Below are 14,153 nucleotides of genomic sequence, written 5' to 3'. Positions count from 1 at the left end.
TCATATACTCTAGCCACCGACTTCGGGCAAACACACTGGCCCGGCAGAGAGACGGGTGCCCTCTTCCACGTCACCAGGGCCACCTCACACGGCTTCGGTGTGGTAGGAACGGTGTGCTAGTGCCCCAAATTGTCACGGGCGCAAGAGAAGGGAATGGAGATTGCTGAAAAATCGCAGCAAGACATTATGGCGCCACAAATGTTTCCCTTGCATATAGTTTAATTAAGTCTATAAGTACATTTTTCCTCAAATCTCTGAGGCAGATTTACATTTCAGCAGTCTTTACCATATGCCTGGTAATCTGTGTATGTGCAAATGTTTATTTTTATTTTAGAATGTTCTGTAACAAAACAATGTTGGTCCATAGCACACTGTCAAAGCATTGAACGTCTTTATTATTTAGTCCATTTCGGGCCTTCTAGTAGAAAGGCTTTATTAGAGACACTGGTAGGAGCAATTTTAAGTGCAAATTGAAGTTGTGTCTCAGAAAGAACAGTTAAATATTCCTAAATCGTATATATCAGCAGTGATTTGACAGCAGAGATGCTCTCTGGTCCTTCCTTCCAATAGCTTTTGGTTCCTTTCCTAAATTAGCATCGCATTCAGGACAGGTGCCATTTTCTCCATGCAGAGCTGTCATGTGACTGCTCCTCCCACCTGGCATGGCAGCCTCTCTCTACCAGGGAGGTCGGGCATTTGCTTGCTTGTTTTTAAACATGCGATGGTTACGGTACAGGAAGAGATAGCAGAAGTGGGAATGTTTAGGACAAAGGAGTATGCGATTTTAAGCCTAATTATGTTATAATCAGAAAATGAAGTCAACATTTCAGTTTGCTTTTTTCTTTTATTTAAGTGGAAAGTGAGGTTTTGGTAAGAGTTTCTTTCCTACGGGACTCATTGGATGGAGACCACCTGCCTAGGAAGTTAAAGTATCAAAAATGTCTCACTCAATGTTTGTAAGCTGGAGTCAGCAAGGTGGCATTTTTAAACGTATAATATCATCTATCAGTAGTCTTTGGTGTTTCACAATTATTATTCTTGATTATTCGCTTAAGGTTTTAAAGATTATGATTTTCAGCCAACCTATCAAATGTTTTTGAAAAGTTTTAATCTGAGTCCTCCCCGCTAACCTGAGAGTATGCCGATTCAACAACGCTCTTGTGCAGACAAAACACAACACCACGCCACGGAGATGGTGGGGGAAGCCCCGTAACGCCCGCTGCCTTCTGAGACTCAAAGCCAGTAACACAAAGACACGGGGATGCGGGAGCCGCACTCCCCCTTCCTTCGCTCTGCACACCCGCCCCAGAGCATTTGTCATTTCATCTCGCTCGTTGCAAAAGAGAAACAAGTCTACGGAGAAGGTAAAGCGAGGATCGCCCCTTCTTCCTCTGAAAAGGAAAACGCCGGTTACACTCAAGCTCCACGTGAATTTTACATTTTCCTGGAACCACCAACCCTTCCACCCTTCAGCTCTATCTGTTTAAACCAGTGAATGGGTAATTAATAGCAGCCTCCTTTTGGGGTTTTGACTAGATTGCCAGATTCTGCACATCGAGACTTCTTCCCTCCAACTCGCTTTTCCTGAGCTATGCTCTTCAATACGTCGCCTTAACAAAAATTAGCGTGTTAATTAAGCCTTCTTGGCAAGTAATTGCATGTTAAGGTTTTTTTTTTTTAAACAGATCTTTTGATTCCCTATATGAATGTAAAATAAAGGTTACTACAGTGCCATTTTACTCTTTTTTATTTTTTTTAATGGCACGGAATTAATTTTTTCAGTACGAAAATAAAGACCAAGTGCTATGGACAGAAGAACACTAAGGCTAAAAAGATTCCCGTATATGTACATTACCAGTTTTGTTTTTCTATATATCATATGGATATACAGAATGCTTAATTTCAAGATTATCAGCAGTCTTGGGCAGGATGTAATTTTTCTATCTCCACTGATTCTAATGCAGGTACACAATATTATTCTAAATTCCAAATATTCACTCACAGTAACATTTCCACCGCTTGGCTGTTAATTTCTGACAGGTGGACTGAAACAAAGCAGGGCTGACACTGTGTAGACCCGTGCCCGAGTGTCATCTCTCTATTTTCAGGTAGGCAGTTTTGAAATAAGATGTTTCAGATACAACAGCCCATGAAAGATTTAGGCCAAAGGCCAAATTTGTCATTTACTCCTCGGCTGCTATTAGTTCCCATGTAAACGGAGAAGTAACTCGTTTTAAAGACCTCCTGTAAGCGCACCACGGATGAGACAGTTCAACACGGGCACGGTGGGGAGGAGTCTGGACCCAGCACCACAATCACATGCCTCATACAGAGGTGCTGCTTCGTAACAGCGGCTCCATTACCAGAAGTCAGCTTCTACAGTTTACACCAACCTTACTCGTTTTGTTACTGACGGAATTATAAAGAAAACCCTTTCGTGAGTAAATTATGAAGAAAAAGTCTTATGAAACAAATAAGTAAGCAAGCATTAAAGTAGAATTACTTAGTTATCAAAAAACCCCCCCAAAAACAAAAACAAAAACCACAAAAAACCGAGCCACTTACAGGGCTTGATGGAGTCTTTGGCCAGCCTGGGCTGCTAATGCTATCACTCTCATCCCCATGAAAGGAGGAGATGCTAGCGGAGCTGGGGGACATTGGGGAAGGCACTGGCAGGGTGCCGGGGGTGGGGGGCTGAGAGATACCCTGAGAGCTGTAGCTATCCTGTGGTAGAGGAATAAAAAAAAGTGACAAAGGGCAAACTTTATTTACAATAACGAAAAGCACATCCAGTTGAACAGACTAATTTTTATATATAATGGATATATATAAAGACACGTACAAACACACACACAAACACACACACATATAAAGGTATTAAAACAACATTCTTAATTAGTATAATTTGGTCAGTGTGCTGGATGCTGGAGAAGGCCACTAGCCACCATGCTTCCTTCAAGCTTACACGGAACGCTAAGCGTGGGTTACCCCTTATGAAAGAAAGAAAGGAAAAAAAAAAAAAAAGCTGTTCACCTTATTTATCAAATAAGGCAGGAAAGCAAAATATTAAGTATGTTGTTGTTGCTGAGGCGGCCAAAACAGGAAGCTATAAACTGAAGGCAGAGAAAATGGCTGCAAGTCTCAAAACCAGGCAAGGTCCCTTCCTTCTCCCCACCCCCAAAGCATTTCTCTCAGGTGGGGCTTGTCCCTCCTCCCCTCGCCCACAGCCAGGAGTTAAATGCCGTAAGAACTAGTAACTTTCAGATCCACACCATGAAGGGGGGGAGGGGACAGAAAAGAAAACTACAGACGTGGTGCACAAAATGGCGGCATGCAGAAGAGCAGAAACCAAATGGCAATGAAGTGTAGGCCAACACCGTGACTACAGAACAACATGGCAGCGCCAGCGAGGCAGACCCCACACCGCGTGCAGAGGAGAAAGGAAGTACCTTCGACTTGCTCTCGGGCTGTGGAGTGCCTTCTTCTTTACCGTCTGCTTTGAGAGGCAGGGGCAATTTGGATTCACCAGGAGACATCATATCTGCAAGACCCATAGATGCTAATCGAAAACAGGAGAAAGAGTTTAGGATTATACATGTGATTCATCAGGCTGGGCTCCTGCTAACACAAGTTACTGAGTAATGCGTGAGGCACCTGAATTTCCCTTGAAGGAAGAAAAGAAAAAAGAAATCGTAACTCAGAGCACACTAGTTTCTGAAATGGAGACAGCACGATATTCTGGTGGTCCTTTTTAACTAAAAAAGAAAAACACCACACATGCAATCATTTATTCAACACCCCACCACTGAGAGTCAACTCATACCGACATTATCTTCTCGAAATGGTTACAGCGTTATTTCATGGAGTAGGCGACAAGTGGAAAGGAGTCTCATGTTTAAACTGCTTGTCAGGCGTTGAAAGGAAAGAGTGGATGTGCGTATTTTCTACCTGGTGACTAGAGGGTTTGTGCTTCCTTAATTTCCTACATTTACATAGTCTAGAGTTTGCAAAATCATCTGACACTTTATACTGTTTCATTTGAAAATCTTATCTATTGCATGTGGCCTAGTCTGCAATGATGGAAAATAATCGTTAACAAATGACTTCAAAAACAATAGGCAAAAGTGCTTTTTGAAGGAAAGGATTTCTAATCATTCTGCAACGGGGCTGGTGTTGTTTCCGCCTGGGACCGTATGTGCATTTATCAACCCTCAGCAGCAGCTCAAACGCCCAGCAGCCCAAGAGTCAACTCCACGCTTCCTGGCAAAACACACTCTCCATCTCTAGGCTCAGAAACTCTATCACGTTCATCCAGGCTTTAGATTGAAAGGTTCTCCAAAGAACCACTGATGGAGACACATTTATTACCCATACGAATAGACATCTTCAAGCTAAAAATATGGGTTCAGATTTCTTTCTGAAGGAAGCACGAGGCTACAGCGGGGAACCGGCAGAGACGTCCGGGGAATAACAGCTGAGTTTCTACAGAACCCCACTGTGAGAACCATCTGCACAGCACTGGGCTGGGTGTGCGACACGAACAGATGTGTGAGGGGAGCTGGAACAGACAAGGGCGAGCGGAGAGAATTACGAGCCTTGGAAATGAGCGAAAAGCCAGAAAACATTCCTATTTCAAAATAAAGTGAACCTGAGGCTTTTTTTATGAACAGGACCCATTCTGCATTCTGCAAACGGAAGTGCTGGCTCAACCAAGGCAGTGCACATGCTGCATAACGTGCCAAAAAAAAAAAAAAGCTTTAAAAAAAAAAAGCTCTACAGATTGCCCACTACGAAATGATTATTGCACATATTCATGTATTACTATGTTTTAGAAAATAATTAGTTTTAATTACAGCAGAGAGCGAGCGAGCAGGGCTCTGGCGAATTCGCTGGCAAGCTTTGTGGTGCTAATTTGCTAATATCGTTAGCATCGCTGCAGGTTGGGACCAGAGGTCCTGCCAGGAAAGCCGACCCGCCACGCGCCCACGGCCGGCCCGGGAAGCGCCCGTCTTCTCGGCGGGCGCACTGGCTCGCGCCGCCAGGGCCCTGGGCTGCCAGGCAGCCCTTGAAGCCATCACCACACACACGAAGCATAATTGGGATGTTTTTCTTTCTTTCTTTTTTTCCCCCCAAATTACTTTCAATACTTAGACTTTAAGAACTGGAACAAAAAGCTTTTTCAAGGGATGCAGCTGCAGAGAAAAATCTATTGGGATCAGCTGAAAATGCGGTTATTTTTGTGAACGTGTGAAACCTCAGGCAAGCAGCTGAGCGAGACTGCGGCAGACCGGGCGGCCCTGCTCCGAGCGGAGGGCTGCTTTTGCGCGGTTTTCCCTCTGGGGTCTGGCGCTGCAGGAGTTAGTAAGAAACACTCTTTTAGAAGAACAGAATGGAAGAAGAGCAGGAGGCCCGTGGAAAGTGTCCTTGCTGCTTATTCAGAGTGGGTTCAAAGGAACGAGAGCCGAAAGATCCCGGGAAGGTGGCACCATCACGGACCTGCGGCAACTATGAAGGCCTGCTTCTTCGAAGATTCCGATGGGTAGTTGTTAGTATTGCTAATAAATTATGCCTAAATGTTACTGCTGAGAGACAGAAAATAGTAATATTCTCCTTTGTGCATTAAACGTGTTAACATACACAAAACATTTTTTTAAACCATAACGAAGTGGGCCGATATGTATTATCATAATTAATGATAATAATTAACACTGATTTAAAAATCAGACTTAGGAGTGTCTGGGTGGCTCAGTTAGCTAAGCGTCCAACTCTTTTTGTTTTTAATGTATTTTCTTTAATGTTTATGTTTATTTTTGGGAGAGAGAGGGAGAGGGAGACAGAGCCTGAGTGGGGGAGGGGCAGAGAGAGAGGGAGACACAGAATCTGAAGACAGGCTCCAGGCTCTGAGCTGTCAGCACAGAGCCCAACACGGGGCTCGAACTCACAAGCTGTGAGATCATGACCTGAGTCTGACACTTAAACGCTTAACTGAGCCACTCAGGTGCCCCAAGCGTCTGACTCTTGATTTTGGCTCAGGCCACGGTCTCACGGTTGGTTCGTGGGATCAAGCCCTGCGTCAGGCTCTGTGCTGACAGCACGGAGCCTGCTTGGGATTCCCTTTCTCTCTCGCTCTCTGCCCCTTCCACTGTGCATGTGCACATACATTCTCTCTCTCAAAAAAACAAATATTTAAAAAAATATTTAAAGAATAAAAAATCAGACTGAGATCAATTTAAGCATATATGTTGGTTTGAAATTGCCCAAATTTCTTCAATCTCTATTACATATTTTTAAATGGGCATTTAGGGTACTGTCAAAAGCTATGCTGTCTTATGATTTTGAGACACAAATAAGGATAGGATCTAGAGTAATCATTTTACTTAGTGCTCCTGCCTTACACTGCACATTTCATTTTACTAAATGGATCATGAGGTCTTTTCCTTACTGTGGCTTTTACTGTTCCTTTTGTTGAAATGCTTACTTTTTTGACTTCTTACCAGAATTCTCAATGAATCACTGCAAAGAGCGATCTGCCTCCCAGGGCAATGACACTCCAGGGGCACTATTTTTTCTCCTTTCCAGAAGAGAAAGACCACCACGATCGTAAGGATGTGTTAAATCAAGGCCCTGTTCTTTCTCCTATTGACACCAGTAATCCGGTATGTAAAGTTCAGACATAAAAAGGAGCACAGAGGACCCGTGAGTGCAGCAGAGCCGTGTGGGCACTGCAAATACATTTCGAGCGCCAGCCGCTGGCTTCGCACTGAAATTTAAGAGCTAGAATGATTTCTTAGAGTAAGTGTGGGTCAAGGTCCTCAGGCAGCCATTCCGTCCTGGATTTAATATATTCAAAAAAAAGAACATAAAGAACATATGGTGTGCGCAAAACTGAACTCAAACATTTATTCTTACCCTCTCGGCTTCCTTTACTCAGTCTCCCTACCAGGCGACAAAATCACTCCCAGAAGACGGGGAAATGGGGCCAGAAACACACACACGGCTTGTTCTTTTCATGGTAAACAATAGACCGTACCCTGCAAAGAGTTTTATTCCTTGTTTCTCAAAACACTGAAGGGTCTGTCTGCGTGTATACGTCTGCAGAGAATCACGACTGTCCACACGTGGCGCACACACAGAGCGCTGTGCACATAACACGTACAGAGGGTGTGAGAAACGCGCAGGAGAAACACCTCTGACTGGATCGGCAAGGCCGCCAAAACACCCTGGACACCTGTCTGCGCTGACGCAGCTCCGCGGGGGCAGGTGCACACCGCCATCGCTTCCGCCTGCGCCTCTGCGTCACAGCCGGCCCAAGGAGACACGCGACCCGGCAAGACTGGGAGGCGGCTTTCCCACTGGGCACCGCTTCAGGAAGGCGGCTCACGTCCGCAGCGAGCTAGAACGACGCTCCCAAGAAAGCCCAGCTCTGTGCGAAGTCTGGAACCACCAACGTATCTGGCACAATCCCATCACTTGAAGAGAGACGGTTTTCACAATTCACTACACCTTTTATATCTTTGGGGGGTGGGGCGGGAGGACAGCAATTCACCTAGAATCACAGACTTCATGCCAGCAAACAAACAGGAAACCCGACCATCTTTATGAACTACTCAATCGACCACCAGCAACGGTGCGGAAGACCCAAAACTTCCTGGCACCCGCCCATCTGGTAGATTTATACTGTGGGCATAGTTTTATCATTTTTCTTTCAAACTTCAAAACAGCAAATAACCTGGTACATGGCCAATGCCACACCACACAAAGCTGGTGGCAGTTCGGCTGGGAGACGGCTGAGCCAAATACCTCTAGCGCGGTGGTTCGTAAGCTTTAGCGCACACTTCTGAACACCGCCCGCGGAGTCTGGACCGGCCTCAGGGGTCCCGATCGGGGCTCGGGAATCTGCAGGGCTATCGAGCATTCTGGGTGACAGGTGGTTCTCGACTTTTGAGAACGCTGAAAGAGCCTGTCGATACTGTGGTAGTGAGCTTGCCTCTTTTTTCCTTGGAAGGGCTACGGGAGCTAGGATGCCCCCACCTGGCAGGACCTCCACAGGATGCCCCCCCCACCCCCGGGCAGGACCTCCACAGGATGCTACGTCTGGTACCAGGCGGCGCCAGGCCGGCAGGAAGATCTGGGAGCCGGCGGGGCTCTCGGACGAGAGAAAGGCCTGGTTAGAGCAGCGTGTGGCTGTCCATCTGCTGTCTGTAGGTTACACTGACGGAAACGTCCTACATTCTGCAGTGACTTCCAGGGAGGCAAACTTAGAACGACAGATGGTAGATACACTTTCCGGAATGTAGATGTCTTCTTTAAGATGATGGCTTATACGAAGACAAGTATATCACTAATGAATATTATAAAATGAGACACAAATATAATATAGCTAGTAACACAAGTATTATATAAAAGGGTGTATTTCACAAGGCTATATACATGATCTACAATTTTGCCCACAGCATTACGTAATTCTAATCTTTAATGTGAATAATTTTTAATTTTTTTTTAAAAGCTCCTTTAGAGGGAACAAATCCCCCTCCCCTGCATTTTCAAATGAAGAAATCGTTGTCACATTCATACTCACACTGACTCCATTTGAATAATCACTTGCTCACTGAAGCCTGTAATGATTTGTCACTACACAGGGAGACTGTTGTTGGCCCTATACACCGTCTACAGCCCAACGGTTCGAACCCTGCAAAGAGGCTTCTGGAACGCCTGTTGCAGGAGCTGCTAGCTGAGGCTCAGCAAGCCCCCCTCCCGGCCCTGGACATCAGGGGGTCATCTTCACTTCCTCCAAGAGTGTCCTTTGGTGGAGAAAATGCCTCGCGGTTATCACTGGTAACGGGTACCCATGAGCCCAAACCAAGGAGAGGGATGTGATGCTGGTCGAAGCCCTTTACTGGCCCAACTAGCACACCTTCCGACCAGACCCGTTGGGAGCCGCTTCCTCTGTCGCTCCTGCTTCTCTCAGAGAGCACAGCACAGTGGGAGCGGACTGACGTGTGCCTACCGACAGACACACAGTAGACACTAAATCATCACCATTCCCCGGATGTGCCAGATGACGACTTTCTATCGGGTTGCATTGGACTTAACAGAGTTGGGGAAAAAAATAGCCTAAATGTGTAGGGGCAAATTTGGTAAATGTTTAAATTATTAAAAATCCAATATCTGCAAATACACAATGTGATAAAAAAAAACTACTACCAACCTATACAAAAGAGGGTGAGGATAAACAGTCTTCCGTTGAACAGTTTTGCTCTGAATTATCTGATTAAGAATAATATTAATAATAAATAGGAACCCTCTCTGTGAATCTCCATTAAATTGGTTATTCCTTGGGAACACATAAATCTTCTTGGGCAGGGCACCGTGCCATCTGTTTGTGGTTGGTTATTTTTGTGGCTCTGGGATCCAAAGGAGAAGGGGAAAAATGAGTATTGCTAATAGGAGGTGAAAATTTATTGTGCAGTTTCAATGCTCTGAAGTAATTTTATTTCAGCAAGCCAGACAAAACACATAATGTCATAACCCAAATACGCTATTACCTGGGACAGTGCTGGGAATGGGGGCGGGGGGGAGGGAGAAGCTTCTGGCTAACAGACCGTTCGAGAGCTTTCCTCTTTCATCTCAGATGTAAAAACATCCCCCTCGCGGGGATGAATGACCGAGATCAGGAAGGGCTATTCTGTTTATTTAAAAACCTTCATTTTCACCATGAGTTTCTATTTCCCCCCTCTTCCACATGCTTTTAAAGAGACGTAATCAGGGCCTGGCACTATTAAATTAGACCCTAGAAAGCAGCCGCTCAGAAGCTTAGACAGGACGCAAGCCAGCCCCTAGCTGTCTGTTTGGCCGGACAAAGAAACAATAGCGTCTGGGGTGGCCTTTCAAAGGTGGACAGGTCGGAAAGGTGGCAAAAGGCAGAGGAGATGATAAAAGGTCAGAAGAGAAAGCCAAGCCTCTAACTCCACAGTGTTTTTGGAATAAAACAGTGCGGGACACGCATGACTCGCTACACAAGGCTCCGTGTTAACCAAAGAGGCGAAGCTACCGTGAACAGTGGCCCCCACTCGAACAGGTGCCAGGAAGGAACAGGCCTGATGCGGTCCACAGTGTCTCCCTCACTGCTGGGTGGCTGGGGCTAGAAGAGGGGGCTCAGGGTCTAAGGTATGAGAACACAGACGACTCGCCCAGGAGTGGACATTTCCGGTCCTTGCGCACCCTGAGCGAACGCTCTAACCGCACCGATCGGATGGGGTGTGGTGAGAATTCGGCTGTTGACATCACCAAGTGGCTGAAACACACATAACCCAAAACCTGGAGCCGCTCATTACAGAAGGTCGCGCATGATTCCTCAGTGGAGACAATCTGGAAATGGCACTTGGGAAACAACTATTTCCACGTATATATTTCAAGGTGAAAAAGCACTTCAACCTCCCTTGTTCTGCCCTTCAGGCACTGCCTCTGCAATGTAATTGTAAGTCCATTCTGCCGTGGGGTCTTCCAGTGCTCTGAATGGGACCCAAAGATTAGAAAGAAGGTAGTGCATGCAGTTAGCAAGCAATCCCCCGCGGTACTTAACACGTCCGCATGTTGCAAAAGGAGAGTGCAGGGAAGGATTTGCAGCAAATGTGATGTGACCCTCAAGCCTGACAGCAGTTCCGTGGATTGAGCAAGTTCCCGGGCAGTGGGAACATTGGGTTCCCCGCCTTTGCACCCAACGATCCCACTGCTTGTCGTCTCTGTACATTCACCGGAGCAGGCCTGAGAGGAGAAGCGGGACAGGGTGGAGGGTGGGGGGCAGCGCACAGAGTCGCCTCGGTTACCTGCTGAGCTGTTCACCATGTTGGGCGCCATGCTGTAGGGCGGTGCCTGGGTGTTCACGAGCCCAGCGCTGTTGTTGACGGGCTGGCTGTAGGGAGAGCCGGAGGCCATGAGTCCAGTCTGGTTCATGCCCGGGAAGCTGCCTTGCCTGTGTGAAGAGAAAGCACAGGGGTACATACACGGCCCTTGCACGCGGGCCGCGCTACCCCGGGGGCGTTCCTCAGAAGTCACTTGTGCAAAGGGGAGGGGCTGCTCTTTTTCTGTGTTTGCTTAAAATAATGGATTTCCTGGACAGAGAGACTGAACCCTTGCTAAGCGATGATTTAATACGCTGTGTAAAAATTCCGAATAATATAGATTCCACAAGTAAGTTACACATTTTAAGTCATGTCGAGTGTTCCACGTTTATGATTCATATAGAGGAATATAAGAAAGGGGGGAACTCGAAATAAGAACAGGAATTACAAAAGCAAGCAAAATTAGTCTCTAATGTTTAAAAAGGATTGGACTCTCCTGGCATTAAGTACTTGGTAGCCTCGTATGCAAAACCAGAAGTCAAGGTACGAAAATCAAACGGGCAGTGTGGGAATGCTGTTTACAATTTTTTTTCCTTTGACCTAAACATCCCGATACAATGAATATGGGAGGAAGCATTTCTAAACCCTTCAACCTGATTATTTCACGTTCTGAAATTAGGTACTATTAAAGAGACACCAATTTCTCCAGTATTAACATTACACAGGAAACACCAGACTCCTACTTCTTTTTTGTAGGATTTTTTGTGACAGGAAGAAGGGAGCTCAGACTGGCTGAAAGTGTCCCTACAAGGCCCTGGGTCACCCCTCCCTGACTGCCATGCAGACTCAGGAACTTATTAAACTTTTGGTGACTGACTTGGTTTTGCTAGTTTTGTGCGTGCGCTCGATGAAAGACAAATTTCTCACTCTTGCCAGAGGACAAGGGTATTTGTGGGTGTGAAAGAGACAACCGTGGCAGGGCCCGGGGAAGGGAGGGCTGGGTGGCTGGGGCTGTAATGCTCGCAGGAAAACGACGAGGCGACATGACAGGCGTAGCACGATCTGGGAAAGACCCCGGCGGTGTGCCCAAGGTTCTCTTGTGGACGTAGTTCACCTGGAGAAAACTTTCACACGTTTGGCTCCTAGTGTTTACTTTCAGGAGTAAAACTAACAGGAGGCATAAAAATCCACACTTCTCTGCTCCAAATGAGTTATGACTTTAAGCCCCTCCACCTCCATTACACCTTCACTTGGTGGCTTTTTATGCTTAATGGTAAAATATTTTTAAAGAGATTCTTTAAAAGCTTATCATAAGTCATTAGAAAAAACCCCAATAGCCTATTCTTTTTGTGTAGCAATTTGCAATGCATTCAACTTTCTGGCTTGTAGAAAAAGTTCAAACACGGCCCGCTTGAAAAGTCAAAGTATCAAAGGTTTGAGTGCTTTTCCCCCTTTTAAATATTACACAAACCGTTCAGAGCAATTCTGTCTAAACTAACACTCGATGATAGCTTGGAAAGAACATTCTAGCAGGCTGAGGGACAAATGGCGGGAGTGTGGCTCTGGGAGAAAAGAGTGGGACTTCAGCCTTGAACGCTGCGCTCACTAAGGGCCACTTGGCGCACTCTGGACTGCGGACTCAGGACGCTGAGACTCGCTGCGGTTCATTAAGAATGGATCTGAGATCATCCTGCGGCTTCTGACCAACCTCCAGGCCGTCACACACTCAAACACACGGCCCAGAGGCCGTAAACACGCTCCTGCGGGGCTTGGGTCTGAACATCAGCGCGGAGACGACTGGTGAACTCAAACATCTGCGGTTCCCTTCTGGGGTGTTTTCGCTCCCACGAAGGCCAGGTTCATGCTGACGCCCCTGCAGCCCCGCCAGGACTGCCCTCCCCGTTTCTTAGCAGGTGAATCACCTGAAGAGCATCCTCAGCTCAGGAACGGGCTGGGTTTGCCGAAGACAGCTTTCAAGTCTCCACCAATGGGGACCCATTGTCTGTCAAGGGCCAGATTTGGGGGCCGCCTCCTCTGTGAAGGCTGCCCCCTCTCTCCCCACTGGGAGCTCTGCCTTCCCCGACTCTGCCTCTGACGGCCCTCTGCACTTTGTTTTGTGTGTGACAACAACTGATGTGCATGTCTCCGCTCTTCTAGGCTCTTCTGAGAGGAGCGAATGAGCAACAGGCAGGTACTGAAGAAAGTGCTTGTTAAATAAGCCGAGAGAGAACATTCTTGCCACTGTAAACAGGCCTCTCCAAATTCAGTTTCCCAAGTGCTGTGACTGAGATGTGCGTGCACACACGATTCCAGAAGCAACTTGCTTACAACTCAGGTGCAGAAGAGAATCAGAACACGAAACCCGCTGGGCAGGTGGTCAAACGAAGTAACCTCAGAGGCTCCTTGTGACCCTAATCTAGGGTTTCCCCCAGTCTGCACTGCGCCTGTGCAGTCACCATAACATGATGAAGGTGTGCACACTAGAAAAAAAATCCTTAAAGTAACAAAAAGTTAAAGATCTAGCGGCTGGGGTGTTGGACGTCAGCTGCCGGCTACAGTGGTGCTCAGCGAGTCATGCCTGCAGTTTGAAAAGCCTGGTCAAAATACCTTAGGCCTTGACTCTGCCACTCGTCACCCTTTCCTCGGTCCCCGGGATCTGGGAGCAAATCTCTGTAGGTCTCTGGGCCTCGGTTTTTGCATGTGACCATGGAGGAACCAGTAACATTAATAATAATGTTCACACTTTATTAGGTAATTATAAATGTGCCTGGCAAATTTCTAGGCATTTTACACACTTAATTTTTTTAATTACCTGGAGGAAGGTAGGTGGAATTATGCTCACATAAAAGAAAGAAAATAAGGCTCAGGGAGATTGAAGAACCTGCTAGAAGTGTCAGAAACAGAATTCCTCAGGCCTGCTTTCAGTCCAGTGCTCTGTATTTCTTTCTCCAACTGCACAGTGCATTGGCCTACAGAGCCTTCCTGTCTACCATACTCAGCTGTAGTTACAGAAAGCTGACAAATAAAAACGGTGCTTTTCTCCGGGTTTCCGGGACACCTGCTTCCGGGAGGTTAGCCAGGGTGCGGCACACGTCCTGGGGATTCAAGTAGGAAGTGGCCAAGAAAGACCACAGTCTTCCCAGGAATGTAGGGCATGGGTGGCCATGAGCGCAGCACGTGGCCACCTGTCGAAATGGGGGGAAAGGCCAGTCTTTCATCATCAGAGAAGAAATCCAATTCATTACTGCTCTGGAGACTGCTGCCGGGACTATCGGTAATTCTGAATGAGCCAGGTGGGCTTAATACTAAAAA

The 14,153-nt window shown here is 46.7% G+C and overlaps 1 protein-coding gene across 7 annotated transcripts in view; it reads right to left on the bottom strand.

The window, feature by feature from the left end:
* Positions 1–14,153, bottom strand: part of ARID1B (AT-rich interaction domain 1B) — a 385,639-nt gene that overhangs the window by 31,183 nt on the left and 340,303 nt on the right. For 4 of the 7 annotated variants that reach the window (XM_029944117.1, XM_029944118.1, XM_029944119.1 and 1 more), the window contains 3 exons: positions 10,827–10,972; positions 3,450–3,559; positions 2,566–2,724 (listed from right to left, as the gene is read on the bottom strand). In XM_029944117.1, coding sequence (XP_029799977.1) covers positions 2,566–2,724; positions 3,450–3,559; positions 10,827–10,972 — 415 coding nt within the window. The remainder of the gene's footprint in view (positions 1–2,565; positions 2,725–3,449; positions 3,560–10,826; positions 10,973–14,153) is intronic. The other 3 variants (XM_029944120.1, XM_029944116.1, XM_029944114.1) reach the window with 2 other exon arrangements.

This window comes from Suricata suricatta, chromosome 7, assembly GCF_006229205.1.
Source record: "Suricata suricatta isolate VVHF042 chromosome 7, meerkat_22Aug2017_6uvM2_HiC, whole genome shotgun sequence".
In the NCBI taxonomy this organism is placed as follows: Eukaryota; Metazoa; Chordata; class Mammalia; order Carnivora; family Herpestidae; genus Suricata; species Suricata suricatta.
This window is presented reverse-complemented; position numbering and strand designations above follow the sequence as displayed.